General features: G+C 42.1%; 1 protein-coding gene across 1 annotated transcript; it reads right to left on the bottom strand.

The window, feature by feature from the left end:
• Positions 1 to 10,604: 10,604 nt before the first annotated feature.
• On the bottom strand, positions 10,605 to 14,281 carry Tchhl1 (trichohyalin like 1). Its single transcript, XM_027392894.2, has 3 exons — positions 14,230 to 14,281; positions 13,072 to 13,232; positions 10,605 to 12,377 (listed from the first exon to the last, which is right to left on the bottom strand). The coding sequence occupies exons 1-3, from the start codon at positions 14,279 to 14,281 to the stop codon at positions 10,605 to 10,607; spliced, it is 1,986 nt and encodes a 661-aa protein (XP_027248695.2).
• Between the last annotated feature and the right edge of the window lie 531 nt (positions 14,282 to 14,812).

Consider the following 14,812-nt stretch of genomic DNA (forward strand, 5'->3'; position numbering starts at 1 on the left):
TTCTTATTTTTTCCTCATAGAATATAAATAATTCTGGAAGAACTGAGAAAAATCCTTCAACTACTGACTGCATCACCAAGGTAGGAAAGTTAGTCATTTCAATTAACTCATTTTGCTGGCGTCATGAGTGAGGGAGCCCCAGGACATGAGCATAAAAATCTTTCTCAGCCCTGAGTTAAAGGAAGTAGAGATAAAATTTGAGAATCAAGGACAGCATACAACAAGGCTAAAAATCAAGCAACTAGAAAAAGATAAAAACCCAAGAGAGACATCAGGAATCACAAGATGTTCAGAGTACAGACCCCAACACCCAGCAATGATAGGAGTCATCGATGCTAGAAGACTCTGAAAGCTAGTTTGACTTGTTCTGAGCCTTGCTATTAGTCATCACCCATTGCAAAAGCAGCTTCTGTGACCATGGCTGAGAACAGCACTAGTCTATGGGTATGAGCACAAATACTAAGAATGCAGTTTGACCACATGTCCATTTAAGAAAAACACCTGTAGGATGCTCTCCCCTGAGACTTGTGACTCTTCAGCCATAGATTTTTTACTAGGTTTACACTACCAGACATTGCATGTCCTACTATGGATCAAGCCTCAAATAACTCATAGAGATACTCTTCTCTTAGCCCTGGGATTTTCATTTTAAAAACCTATGGGTAGGCTAGGTTTGGTGGTGCAGTCCTTTAATGCCAGAACTCAAGAGGCAGAGGCAGGAGCATCTCTGAGTTTGAGGTCTATAGGGTGAGTTCCAGGACAGCCAGGGCAGTTACACAGAGAAACCCTCAAACAAAACAAAATAAAACAAAATCAAAAACAACCTCCAAACCTAAACAACCCCACTCTCCACCTCCGCAAGTAAAGCTATGACTTCTGGAAGTATCCAACCATGTAAGACACCTCTGTTCAAATTCTTTTATAGTTCTACTTTCCAGTTAACTTTTAAAGTATTAGGTTTCTGTATGGCCTTTCCACACATCTTCAGCTAATCTTTATCTTTCCCTATCCCCCATTTTAAACCCCTCCATCTTCCCTTCATATCACACAAACTTTCACTATCCCTCCCATCTTTAGTGTCTCCTCTCCCACACGTGATTCTTTTCTTGCTTTCTGACCTCATTAAACACTCTCTCCAACTTAAATACTTCTAAAAACTTGAATGGAAGGAACAGAGAGTGTTCGTGTTTCTGGGACTGGGTTAACCACAGTGTGCGCAGTATTTTACAGTTCCGTCCATTTCCTTGCAAACTTCACAAGTTCACTTTTCTGTACTGCTGAGTAAAACTCAATTGCACATAGGTACCACATTTTCATTACCCCCTGATCAGTTGACAGACATCTAGGCTGATTCCATTTCCCAGGAATTGTCAATAGAGCAGTAGTGGGCATGCTCTGCAAGTATCTCTGTCTGGTAAGATACAGACGAAGTCTTTGGGGTATAAGGCAAGGAGTAGTATAGTTTCATCAAATGGTGATTCTAGTTTTATCTTTTAGATCCCTCCACACTGACTTTTGTAGTGTCAGCACCAACATATGCTCTCTACACATTTTCAATAACAGTTGTCACTTTTTTTCTGGATGATAACTATTCTGACTGGGGTGAGATGGAATCTCAGAGTAGTTTTAATTTGCATTCCTTTGATGACTAATGATGTCAAACACTCTTAAAAATGTTTCTTGGACATTTGTATTTCTTCTGAGGATTCTCTTTTCTGTTTTATAGCCCAGTGTTTGGCTGGGTTGTTTTTTCCTTCATGTTTTAGTTCTGTTAGTTCTTTGCCTACTACTTTTGGGTTTGGCTTGCCCTTGTTTTTCTAAGGCCTTATAGTACACCACTAAGTGATATAATTGAGATCTTTATGAGCTTGTGATATAGGTACATAGAGCTACAAATGTCCCTCTTAGGACTGCCTACATTTTATCACTTGAGTTTTAGCATGTAGTGTTTTGATTGTTATTTAATTCTAAGACATTTAAATTTTTCTTTCTTGATTCTAGTTTTTGGCTTACTGCCCCAGTCACCATGGTTTTCCGCCATGGTGGCAATGGACTCTCATCCCTCTGGGGCTGTAAGCCCAAACAAAACTCTTCTTCTGTAAGTTGTCTTGGTCATAGTGTTCTATAACAGAAATAGCAAAGTAGCTAATATAGGGGCCTTTCCTATTTGATTCTAACCATCTTAGTTATCATGAATCTAAAAGGAAGATTTTTATTTTATTATTAAAAGTTGTTACAGGGCTTGGGAAGTAACTCAGAAAAATGCTTGCTGACTTAAAATCTGCAGAACTACACTCAGCATGATGGTGAACACCTTTAATCCCAGCACTAGGAAGGAAGAGGCAGGCAGATCTCTGTGAGTTTGAGTAGCCTGGTCTACAGAGTGCCTGGTCTGTCAGGGATACACAGTGAAACTCTGCTGAAGAAGAAGCAAGAGAAAGAAGAGGAGGAGGAAGAAGAGGAAGAAAGAGAAGAAGAAAGAGAAGGAGGAGGGAAGGAAGGAAGAAAGGAAGGAAGGACGAGTCCCAGAACCCATAGAAGTGCTGGCCCATAACCTCCCAACCAGAACTCAACAGATGCTGGTGCCCTGTTTTGTGCCTTTGTGTCTCCAGAACTAGGAGCTGATGATAGCCTCTCCTTAGGAAGTTCCCAGTCACCAGTATTTTATCAGAGGAATAGAAAACAAAACAATACAATTGGAAAGTCTCCTAAGAGAACATGGAGTTCTGCTGAGAGAAAATCTAGCTTGTTCCTCCAGCCAAAGAGGACATCATAACTACAGACAGAGAGACAGGGAAAACACAGTGAGTATAATAAGACATCTAACAGCAGAAAGATATAACAAAAAGAATCCAAAGTAGATAAATGGAGAATTCAATTTGCCTACCCCAAGGGTCAGCACAATTGCTTTCCTTGCACCTCAGTCTTGGGTCAGAGATTTCCAGCAGCTGTTCCCAGGAGGAACACCATCGACCCCTTTTCTCACAAGATTGGAAAGTAATAAATGTTTCATTCTTTTGTGGGGAAAGAGAGATTTTTTTAATATTAAAGTCTGAAAAAGAATATCTCATAAAAGTGTAACTCTTGTGATAAAATAGATGGACAAGGTTCTCAATACTCTTTTGCCAACCAAGGAGTGTTACCACATAATGTGTATCGATGGTGTGACTAACTTTTATTCAATAAGAATAAAAACTGAGGTTGTGACTTTAATATGAATGCAGGAAGGCAGTTCTGAAGCATGCATATCAATAGGATTCCTCTTCTGACTGCATTAAGATTTAAAACTCCAAAACAGCTTGGTGACACACCTACCTCTAATCCCAGCACTCAGAAAGATGAGGCAGGAGGATCACAAGTATTGACTACTCTGGGCTATATACTGAGTTCAGGGCTAGCTTAGACTACATAACAAGGCCTTATCGTACAAAACAAAACAGAGTTCCAACTCTGGGTATTTGATGTTCAATGGATTTAGCATATTTGAGATACAATGGATTTATACTTCACACACAAATGCCTATAAAGATGATTCTCCCAGCAGAAGGGTCACATTGTGGTCTTTGGTGAGAACACAGTGTGCTGGTTCTCTAGGTGTTATGTTGGTGTTGATTTTTATATTCCCCAGCCCAGAAGAACAGATATCAGGTAAGATGACATGAAAATAGAGATACTAAAGCAGTCTTCTGTCCTGGACAGATGGCAGCCAGGTTTCTGCTGGGAAATGGGCAAGTTCAAATGTCTGTCTTAGAATCCCTGACTTCCTGCATTCTGTGAGTAAGAAGCATCAGGAATGACTGCAAGTGGCGTGATGTTTCACAAAGATCAGCTGGCATGCAGAACGGGTGTTAGGTGTAATTATGAGGCGGTTCTGATCCACTTTGGGAATCTGGCCTCCACTTGCCCTCTTGGAAGGCTTTGATCAGGGGGTATTCAGGACATTGGCATCTTCAATGGGCTTCTCAAAATCACAGGAGTCATCGGTGCTGTCATTGACTCAGCACGACGTCTTCTGGGGAAAGTTTCCTGCAGGGAAAGATGGATTTTCAGCCTGTTTCCTTGAAGTACCCTTTGCCATTTGGGTTGTCTTCCATTTTGATGTATGGACCCCAAAACTGAGTATTCTACAGCGATGGAGCAATGAAAGAATTTGCTGGGGTATTCCCTGCCTAATGGTGCTAATCTAAGTAATAGGAAGAGATGGATTGGAGGTTAGGCACCTGTGGACAAGCCTTGGTTCTTCCTGACAAGTCCCAAGTGACCATGAGAAGTTACCTAACTTCTCTAGAATTCATGTAGTTTTTCTGCAGACACAAGTATGTTACATCATAATCTGAGGTTTAAGAATCCCTACAGGTGGGTTCCTTAAGTAACATTCAGGGTTACTTGGTGAACTTGAATTTTTATGCAACCTTTTTTTATATTTATTTTATTTTATATGTATGAATGCCTTGTCTGCATGTATGCATGTGCACCCTGTGTGTGCCTGGTGCCCTCGGAAGTCAGAAGAGGCCTTTGGATTCCCTGGAACTGAGGTTACAGATAGCTGCAAGTCACCACTTGGGTGCTGGGAATTGAACCCTAGCCCTCTGCAAGAATAAATGCTCTTAACCGCTGAGCTATCTCTCCAGATCCTTTACAAAACATGTTTTGTTGTTGTTTTTAGCAGATGCACAAAATGAAGCACAGAGAGGTTAAGGAAGTTGTCCAAGGACACACTGCATTAGCCAGACCTATAACTTAGTCTACTCTGAGCACAGTCTGGATCAGAGCCCGTGTACCTCATTACTACTGTGTCCCACGTTGGTCTGGTCTTAGACACTTGTATCCTGACATTTGGAGGAGCAGCTGTGAATTTTTATTCAGCATTGTTTTGATAGTCAGTGGGAGTCACTGACTATCATTTAAGTGCCCTAGAAATGCCATGTGGTTTGCTGGGCAATCCCACACATACCATTCAATTAAGCAAATGTTCTTATTGAAGTATAATATCCAAATCACAAGTGTACACCTTAATGAATTATCATCACAAAGCAGACACCACCCAAATCAACATATAGAATGTCAACTACTGCTTTTTAAGTAACCCTGGTACTGTACATTCTCCACCCCCTCCCTCGTTCCTAGAGACAGCATTATCCTGATTTCTGACACAACAGCTCATTGTAAACTTTATACATATGTAGACATTCAGCAAGACTGATTATGTGTCTGGCACTTCTGAAAGTCTGTTGTAGTGAATCGATGTAATTCTTTTGGTTTCATTGTACAACCATTCACTGTACATATTCAGCATGATGTATTGCTCTCTTTCTTTTTTCAGTTAGTGGACCTGTGGATTGTTTTCTCTTTTGAGCTGTTGTGAACCATGCTGGTGTTAGGTTTCAAACTTAGCATAAATGGCTGAGGTGCTTGTTTAACATGTCAAAGCAGACCTGGCCCCCAGGTTTTCCCTGCATTCCTCAGTCCCTTCCAGGATAACATACCCCACCCCCTACCCTAAACTTCTCCAGCCCTGGGGCTGAGCTGCCCTTCCCTACAAAATCTAATCATTTTGGTTACCTGGTCTCTTTTGGCCTCCAGGCTGCCTCATCTGGATCTCCTCTCTCTCCTCTCCCTTCCACTCTGCCTCCTTACAAGACTCAGGGTCATGTCCACTCTGGAGTCTTCTAGATGTCCCTGTTTCTGGCTATGCTGTCCCACAACTAAACTTCCTCCTTCACCATACCTAGGAGCAGTCATATCCTTTCCTTTTATTTCTTTTTTCCCTTTCTTTTCTTTCTCTCTCTCTTTTTTTTTTCCTTTTGAGGTACAATCTTGCTATGTAGCCCAGACTGACTTTGAATTGTCCTGTTCTCCTTTCTCAGTTTCCTAAATGCTCAGGTTAATAGCATCTTGGGATGAGTCCATTTCTGCAATAGAATTATGTAGGCACAAGACTTGCCCTACAGTACTTACTGCCATCTGTGTCCTAAAGGATTATTGTACACATCTGTTCCTGTTTTCAGGATGCGAGTTCTAGTTGCTTCACATCTCTGCTCACACTTGAGATTAGCACCACTAATTTCAGAGATGTGTTGGGTGCGACTAGATCTCTGTGGTTTGATCTGTATTCACCTGACCTCTACCTAACAGGGCTGAATAAATTTTCACTGGTGTTTTGATGTCCTCTTTCATGCGTTTTAAATACCCTTTTCCATTTTCTGTTTTCTCAACTTCTGTTGCCTAATTCTGTAGGCATTCTTTGTCTATTCTGGATACTATCTCTGTTTCTTCCATTTCTCCAAGATCACCATGTAGACTGGATGACAGTTACACAGGTGGTAGGTACTATTATAAAAGAAAGTAAGGAAGTGGTACAACAATTCTTTTTCCCCTGGTGCTTATAATCTGTGCAGTTGTGGAAAACATTTAGAGAACAATTAGTAAGAACTGGTGTACAGTAAGTACTAATCTGAGAGGTGCAGGCTGTGGATCAGTGCGAAATTACTACAGGAGGTGTGACTTCTTCTAGGGCTTTAAGGCCAAGTATAGTTGGAAGCAGAGAGGAAGGAGAAGAGCACTTCAGGACAAATGAGCCACAAGGCCAAGAAGCATAGAGATGGGAGGAAGTAGCATTACTGCTAAATACTGGTTACCACTCTGCAGGACTTTCCAGTTGTCCCTTTATGAGGGTGGGCACCATGACCTTCCCATTCACTGGAGCATATCTTTGTCTGCCACAGTGGCTGGCATATAACCCGTGCTTGATAAATACGCTTACATGCATTCAATCCCATTAATGTCCCTATAAACTTAGTAGGATATGATCAAAGCAGTGGTTAGAGACAATTAGATGAGCAAGCTGATGTTCTCAGAAAGATTTCTACAGGAAGTGGTGGTCACTTGTAATTAGAGGGATATAATAGAGAGAGTTTGGTCCATTCAGGCTTGATGTGGTACATGGGAAAGTATAAGGTGTCACTAAGAGTTCTTAAATAGAGCGAGATAAAGAGATGAAAACAGTGTCTTGCAAAATGCAAGAGTGATTGAATAGCAACAGACTGGCAATGGGAACCTAGTGAAGAGGATGTTGAAATGAGGCAGCCATTCATTTGCTTGCTCAACAAACACCTACTGAAACCATAATAGATATCTGAGGTCAAACTCCAGGCTCATGAACAACAGTAAGATGTGCACATTGTAAATCTTGCGACTAAAGAATCTATGCACTGAGAGGGATGCTACAGCTAGCATACCCATAATTAGAACTCAGGAGAAAGTTGAAAGCAGAAGCACAAGTAAGGACGATGGGCTGTAGGGAACTTAGATCTGATGGGCAGGAGGAACCTAGAAGAGTCAAAGGGTCAAAGCAGTGCTTCTGACATCCACCCTCCATCATCACCCCCACAATCTGACCTCTTCATTACTGTACCACCTGGAGCTCCCTTACTTATTTCTTGTTCTGCTATTTGACTCTCCCTTACTAGAATGTAAGCTCCAAGGTGAATTCTTATTTGTCCTAGTTTCAGTTATACCCTTAATGCCACACCCAGTATCTGATACTGCCATAAATTAAAAAAAAATTCTTTTCAGTCATGTGTAGGTGTGTTGTCTGCATGTAAGTATGACTATGAGTGTCAGGCCTGAGGAGCCCAAAGGCATTGGATCCCCCAGAGCTGGAGTTACAGACAATTGTGAGCTGCCCAATGTGGGTGCTGGCAACTGGACTCAGGTCTTCTAGAAGAGAAGCAAGTGCCCTTAACCACTGAGTCATTTCTCCAACCCTACACGATGCATCTTTTTAAACAAATATTTTAGAATGAACCAAGTGTCATTGGGGCTTTGTCCCATAGGAGGTAACATTTAGACAATGGGTAAAATGGGAGGGAGACATATTAGTTTAAATATGTGACGTCTTATACATAGTGGTGAAAAGATGATCTATCTGGAAGATGTATTTACAGAAAAATCTTATCAAAAAGATACTATGGTGGGTTAGATATAAAGAATAAAAAAAGAAACAAGGCAAATGATGGTTTCAGTATTTGTGTCTTTGAAATCTGATGGAATGGGGATTGAGGGAATGGCAGGAGTGAAATGAAGAGGAGGACAATTCTATTTTATGGGGCAAGGGATGACAAATCTCAGAATCGACAACTTATTTGTAGGGTGGGCTTAACATGTGGAGTCAGGTCTGAAGCAGATTGAGAGCATCAGCGTAGAAGAAAAGCTAATAATGTGCTAATAATGTGGAGGCAGGGTTAAGGAGAATGCCTAGAAAGAGAAGGCCCCACAGTCTTGGAAACTGGAGGCGATGGATTCACAAGGGAGGTGGAGATAGACTGTGATGACAGCATTTTTGTACAGGTGCTGTCAATGCCTGGTGCTGCAATGTCCAAAGTCATGAGGTTATAGGTCTTTACACGTGTCAAGTGGAAGGTACCCAGATAATATACATAAATATGCATGTAATATACTCCTTGGTATGGTACCCAAGACAATATAGAGGCATATACCTATGTGTATACATTTAGGAATGTGATAATCCTTCCTTATTAGTTTTTGTCATTTCACAGTATCTAGAAACCACAAATTAGTTAGTCATTTCCACAATGACAGGCATTTAGATTAAATCTGCTCTTTGCAGTTTTTAATATGCTAGAGAATAGAGTATCTTTTTTTATAGTGACTTTTAATATGCTATAGAGTAGAAGAATCACAATCCATAGCCCCAGTTATTTCTTTGTTCTGCTGAGAAAAGTCTAAATACTTGGCACATGTCATTACAATTGCTTTTCTAGAAGACAAATAGGCTTACACTTCTACTCACTCAACTTGATAAATCCTGTTCCCCCACACTTCTAACAGTATTGTCAGGGTATTAAAAACAAATAGAAGATTGCTTTTACTGAATTGACCAAATGAATAAATAAATAAGCAGGGAACAGACTCACTAGTTAGTTAAAAGTACTGGCCATTCCTCCAGAGAACCTGAGTTATGTTCCCCACATCCACAGTATATAGATCACAACCAGTTGTAACTCCAGCTCCAGGGTACCTCCCATAGGTGACATACACTCACACAGACATGCACAGATACATATACATTAAAAAAAAAATCTTACCGGGCGTTGGTGTCACACACCTTTAATCCCAGCACTCAGCACTTGAGAGGTAGAGGCAGGTGGATCTCTGAGTTCGAGGCTAGCCTGATCTACAAAGCTACACAGAGAAACCCTGTTTCCAAAAACAAAACAAAAAATCTTTAAACCTGGTCTACAGAGTGAGTTCCAGGACTGTTTCACAGAGAAGCCCTGTCTAAAAAAAATCTTTAAAAAATAATATTACTTTAATTTCCTTTCCATGAAGACTTCATGTGTTCGAGTCAACTTTTGACTATTGTAACCAATGGTTTATGAGAAGGTTTCTTTTGGCCCCCAGTCTTCAAAGTTTCAGTCCATCATCAGATGGCTCCTTGCTTCTGGGCCTGTGCATGGGAATACATCATGGCAGACACACACAATAGAACAAAGTGCTCATGTTACAGAAACTAAAAGGCAAACAGAGGGGAGACCAGAGATCCATAACCCTCTTGAAGAGCACTCTTCCAGACATGCAAAATCTCTCATCAGATCCTGTCTCTCCAAGCTTCCATTACTTCCCAGGAATATCATAGGTTGGGCACCAAGATGTTGCCATATGGTTCTTGAAGGGACACTCCAGATTCAACCTGTAGCAACATAGATATTGGCTATCAGTATGGTCTCTCTCAAGAACTTATTTTGATAAAGTTGCTAATAAGCTTGTGTGTGTGTGTGTGTGTGTGTGTGTGTGTGATCCCTTGTCTTTTGTTTAAGATTATTTTTATCAAATAGGCCTGTTCATTTATATTTGAAGGTAGAATGGGAAGAGCTGGGAGCTGGGAGCAGGCTCAGTCATTATAGTGCTTGCCATACACAGGAGAGGACTGGAGTTCAGATCCCCAGTGCTCATATGAACAACCAGAGCTTGTGGTACACTTGCAATCCCAGTAACCGAGGAAACAAAGGTAGACAATCCCTGGGGCTTTTAGCCAGACAGTCTAGCTGAACTGATGGATTCCAGGTTCAGTGAGAGACCCTGTCCCCCCAAGTAAGGAAGTGAGCACTTGAAGAAAACATCCAATCTTCACTTCTGATCTCCACATACACATGGACACCCCTACCGCCCCCCCAAAAAGAATGGAGAGAGCTGAAAGTGTTAAAGAGAGGTAGAGAAGGCATATTCTTGAAATTTAAGTTTTCTAAAATATACCTCTCTGAAGAGGTATAAATTAAGTGGAAAAATATTAAGCCAGGGAAGAATGCCAAGAGAAGGGGGCTTTGGCTTACACAAAACATATAACTACGCCTGGGTCATTGCTAAGCTTGAGAACACCATTTTTTAAATATGGAATTCGGGGAAAGAAAAAAAAAAAAACACCACACACTGATTGTGTAACTGATTGTGTTTGTTTCTGCTCAGTGTCTCCGAGGCAAGATGGAGAATGAAGAAGTGAGCCAACAACAGAAATTGATCATCAATTAATTATCAACTTTAATTCAATGTTCTCAGCAAGCCACATAGCTAAATATTTAGTAGTCTCACTGGGCCCCTGAACTCTCAGCCTCTGGGGATTTTCTGTTTTCACCTCCTGCTGTGGACTCCTGCACTTCCCCTTCTTCACTGGGCTCCACAGCTGCCCCTATACCATCCTGCTTCTCTCTGGCAGATTGTCCCTGTTCCTCTGGGAGCCCTCTGCCTTCTTGGACTAACAACTCTACAGCCTCCTGCACTCTGCTGCTGTCTCCTGATGCTCTCTGCTTCCGGGGATCTGAGTTGTTATCATCACTTCCTTGCTTAGCGTCTCCATGGGTATCTACCTGACTCTGCAGATCCCCTGGCACCTGTAGTTCACTTGAATCTGAGCTGCTGTTGCCTATCTCTGGAGCCAGGCCACTGGGGGATTCACAAGGGCCCTCATCATTCTGAGTAACTGGCAACTCAGGATCTTCTCCCTCACTGTGATCTTCCTTCCTGGCTACCTTGTCATGAGTCTTGGTGGCCCTATGACTTTTTCCTTGAGATTGCTTTTCAAGTGGGGCCAGCTCCTGTGACCTTTCTCTTGTTCCCCGTGTCTCTTCAGCTGTGGGGCTCTCTTTGTTGCTCAAAAATGCATCTGCTATGTCTTTCTCACTGTGTCTTGCCTCTTCTTCTGAGACGTATTCCTCCTTAATTTCAGGGAGATTCTCATTTCCTTTCTCAGAGCTTAGCCCTTGTGTACCAGAGCCCTTTTTGGCCCCGTTTTCCCTCCATGATCTTGAGAACTCTTGACACTTCTCATTCTGTGTTTGGGCTTCTGGTGCTGGGGGTTCGGTTTTTCTTTCGTGTTCTTTCTGCTCCTCCTCCCATTTGCCTCTGCTAGATGTTTCTGAGTCATCTCTGCTCCCACTTTGGGCAGACTGGTTTCGAGTTTCATGTTTTCTTTCTTGCTCTGGCAATCCTTGGATCTCAGATGTTCTACGGTCAGCCTTGGGGTCCTTTAAATTTGTGGTTTCAGGTGGTGTTCTGCCAGCATCCTTTCCTGGTTCTCCAGTTTCAGATATTCTGGCATCATCCATAAGCTCAAAAAACTTCTGTGTCTGAGATGGTTTCCCAGAAGCAGCTTCTATTGGCAAATCAGCATGCTCCAATGTGGCTTTGTCTTCTTTCGGGGGTAATGGATCTTGTGTTGTGGAATGTTTCTTAAAACTCTTTCCTGTGGCATGTTCCTCATCTTCAGATGGCCTCTGTGCCATATGGTCACTTACCTTGGTGTCACTTTGCCTCCTGACTACTTTGCCTCCTTCTTTGGGGATCACCTGTGTTGAACTGTCGTTCTGTTTGGATGCTTCTGCTGGCGTATTTCTCTTAAACTGGACTCCATCAGATTCTGTTGCTGGCACATCTTGTGCGACTTCCTGACTATCTTCTTCTGGGTGTTGATTTTCAGGGTCATTGGGCTCAGACACCTCTCCTGGAAGGTTGTGAGTCTTAATGTCTTCCAATGGGCTTGTCCTATTTTGTTCATCCATCTCGCCTTCTTCATGGCTGGGCTGAGCTGATGATGTGATTTCAGATGCAAACACCAGCCTTTCTTGAGTTGGTCCCACCCCTACTACTTTCTGACTGCTTCTGGTGGTCGCCAGAAGGTCCACATCATCCATCTTCTCTGACTTAGACATCAGTCTTGGTTCTGAACTTAGTAATGATATGTCAAAATAAAAGAGATTCAATAAGCTGAAGATTGCAAGAAGAAATTCCTCAAAACTGATGGTGCCATCTCTGTCAATATTCAGAAGGTCCAACTTTCTCTCCACAGCATGAAAGACCTGTGGCTGCATGTAAACACACACACAAAAAATGTCAGTTTATTCATATGTGGTCATGTGTACCAAGGTCTTCTGAGAATCTTAAAATAATAATAATAATAATAATTTAACCTTGCTCCTCTTTTTTTTTTTGTTTTGTTTTTTTGTTTTTCGAGACAGGGTTTCTCTGTGTAGCTTTGGAGCCTATCCTGGCACTCGCTCTGGAGACCAGGCTGGCCTCGAACTCACAGAGATCCGCCTGCCTCTGCCTCCCGAGTGCTGGGATTAAAGGCGTGTGCCACCAATGCCCGGCCTAACCTTACTCCTCTTAACAGTGAAATTGCCTTAAACAATCCATCAATCCATCAATTCTGGATCCCACCCCATCCCCTTTTTAAAAATCTTAGCACTAAGCCTAGCACTAGCAATTGCATCACATGTAAGCTGAGTTAGAAGCCTAATGGGGTTGTGACTCCATGCAGAGGTTGATGTGGATGAAACAACAGTTACCTAATGGAAACCTCCTTTTTCTCTGCATGACTGACTAAGCAGTTGCATAGAAAGAGGCAGTTGGGACTGGAAAAAAACAAAACAAAAACAAAAACAAAACTGTTTAAAGGTCAATGCAAGCAGAGAGGGCTAGTCAAGTATAAACAATCCCATCCATAGCATTTCCTGATTGGGTTACAAAAAGGCAAAGGGGAAAGAGTAAACTCCTCACCTGAAGGAAGTTCCCGATTTCTCCCTCAAGGAGCTGTCTCAGCTCTCTGAGGGTCAGCCTTGCCTTGTTGTCACCATCCTTGCTGGCATACTTGTGGAATGTCTCAATGACGCAGAAGATTCCTCTCAGGAGCTTCGACATCTTTATAATCGCGGAAGCCGCTACAAATAAGAATAAGATGGCTCAGTGGTTAAGAGCACTTGCTCTAGCAGAAGATGTAGGAGGTAGGTGGATTCTGTCCCAGCACCCACTTGGCAGCTCACACCTGTCTGTAACTCCAAGGTCTGACACCCTCACACAGACATGCATGCAGACAAAGCACTCATGCACATAAGATAAAAATAAACAGGTCTTAAAAAGATCAAGGCTCACCTCCCAGGATAGGTCCTCTAGGAAAAGCAAACCAAGGTCATCCCTCCTGCTCCTGCCTAACTCTGCTCACAGTACCTACTGTATTCTGTATTTTACACATTGCATTTGCATTTGAGAAGTGATTTAGTTTTACAATTGACATTGTGGTGAGACTGGATATAACATAGGTAGGTAGTAGAACAGACACTTTACGCTGCAATAAACAGCAGAACTCTTGTGTTGAGAGAACACTTTATTTCCAGAACAGATGAAAAAAGAAAGGAAAAGAACTCAAGCCGTAGTATTAACACACAAAAAATGAGGGCAGCAGAGGGAGATTAAGTCTCTGAACCTCTTTTGAGGGTGTCCATCTGCTTTCCTCTCACTTTGGCTCAGTCTAGCCTAGTCTGCTAGGAAAGGACATATAACTCTCAAGTTAATAAAGCTTTTAAAAGGAAGAGAGGTTGTGTTCAGAAAATCAACCCTTGTTTAACAGGTTTTTAACCACATTGTTCCATGAGAACTCAGTGATAAAACCCAGTCCTGACCCTCCCTCATTAGCTATTATTTAATTTAATCTACCTTTTCATCTTAACATAGATCTAGGTCCCGTGCCTTATTAAATACAACTTACAGTATGAGCTTTATAGTCTTTCTATTTACATACTGTGTCTTGGATGGCAGGACTCCCGGTTTAACATCCTAAACATGGGTTAACCTTCCTCTGAGTCTCCACGGCCTCACGGCCTCACGTATAAACAAAGCAGCAGCAGAGGTCCTGGGCACACACAAGACTTACCTACTTACCTCCTTCGGGAGTGAGAGCAAACGGAATGTGGGGCAGCGGGCTGTGTGCCATGGCAGGCACTGGGACCTTTTTATTGAGTCTCTAATTGCTTAGTTAGAAGGAGACACCCTCTGGGTCTAATGACCTGATTCATCACCACCAAACCCAGTCTCTCCTTCTCTGCCTTCAGCTCTCTCTGCTGTTCTTTTCTCTTTTAGGTAGCTTTACTTAAGTCATTGGATTCATCAAAAAGAAGTGGGAAGAACTCCTTTCCACTTACTGATTTTTGTAGGTTATAATTTTGAAGTATTTTTAGGCCTTCAAGGTGACAGACTTCTTGTTTTCCTTCAATCATTCTGTTGTTAACCTGAGGACATAATTATATTTCTGGTTGACAAATCACAGGGCAGGCAGGGTCCTCTGAAGTCATCTGATTCCTCCCTCTGCCTGTAGTCTGGCCTCTGTTTGACCTGACCTTGAGAAAGGGATGCCAACCACGTATTTAAAATAAAGCCCTGCTTACTCATGGGACAAGGTTGGAGATACTGGTTGATTCAGCTTTTTTCATGTTCTCTCCATGCCCAAAGGCCAAGTTAGAAAACA

The sequence above is a fragment of the Cricetulus griseus genome (assembly GCF_003668045.3).
Source record: "Cricetulus griseus strain 17A/GY chromosome 1 unlocalized genomic scaffold, alternate assembly CriGri-PICRH-1.0 chr1_0, whole genome shotgun sequence".
Taxonomy (NCBI): Eukaryota; Metazoa; Chordata; class Mammalia; order Rodentia; family Cricetidae; genus Cricetulus; species Cricetulus griseus.

Bases quoted from the DNA above. Each gene is read 5' to 3' on its own strand.
- Tchhl1 (XM_027392894.2), bottom strand. From the start codon at position 14,281: ATGGCACACAGCCCGCTGCCCCACATTCCGTTTGCTCTCACTCCCGAA. The intron at 13,233-14,229 runs GTAAGTAGGTAA...TCTTATTTGTAG, and splicing joins TGCTCTCACTCCCGAAGGAG to CGGCTTCCGCGATTATAAAG. The intron at 12,378-13,071 runs GTGAGGAGTTTA...GTTTACATGCAG, and splicing joins AAATCGGGAACTTCCTTCAG to CCACAGGTCTTTCATGCTGT.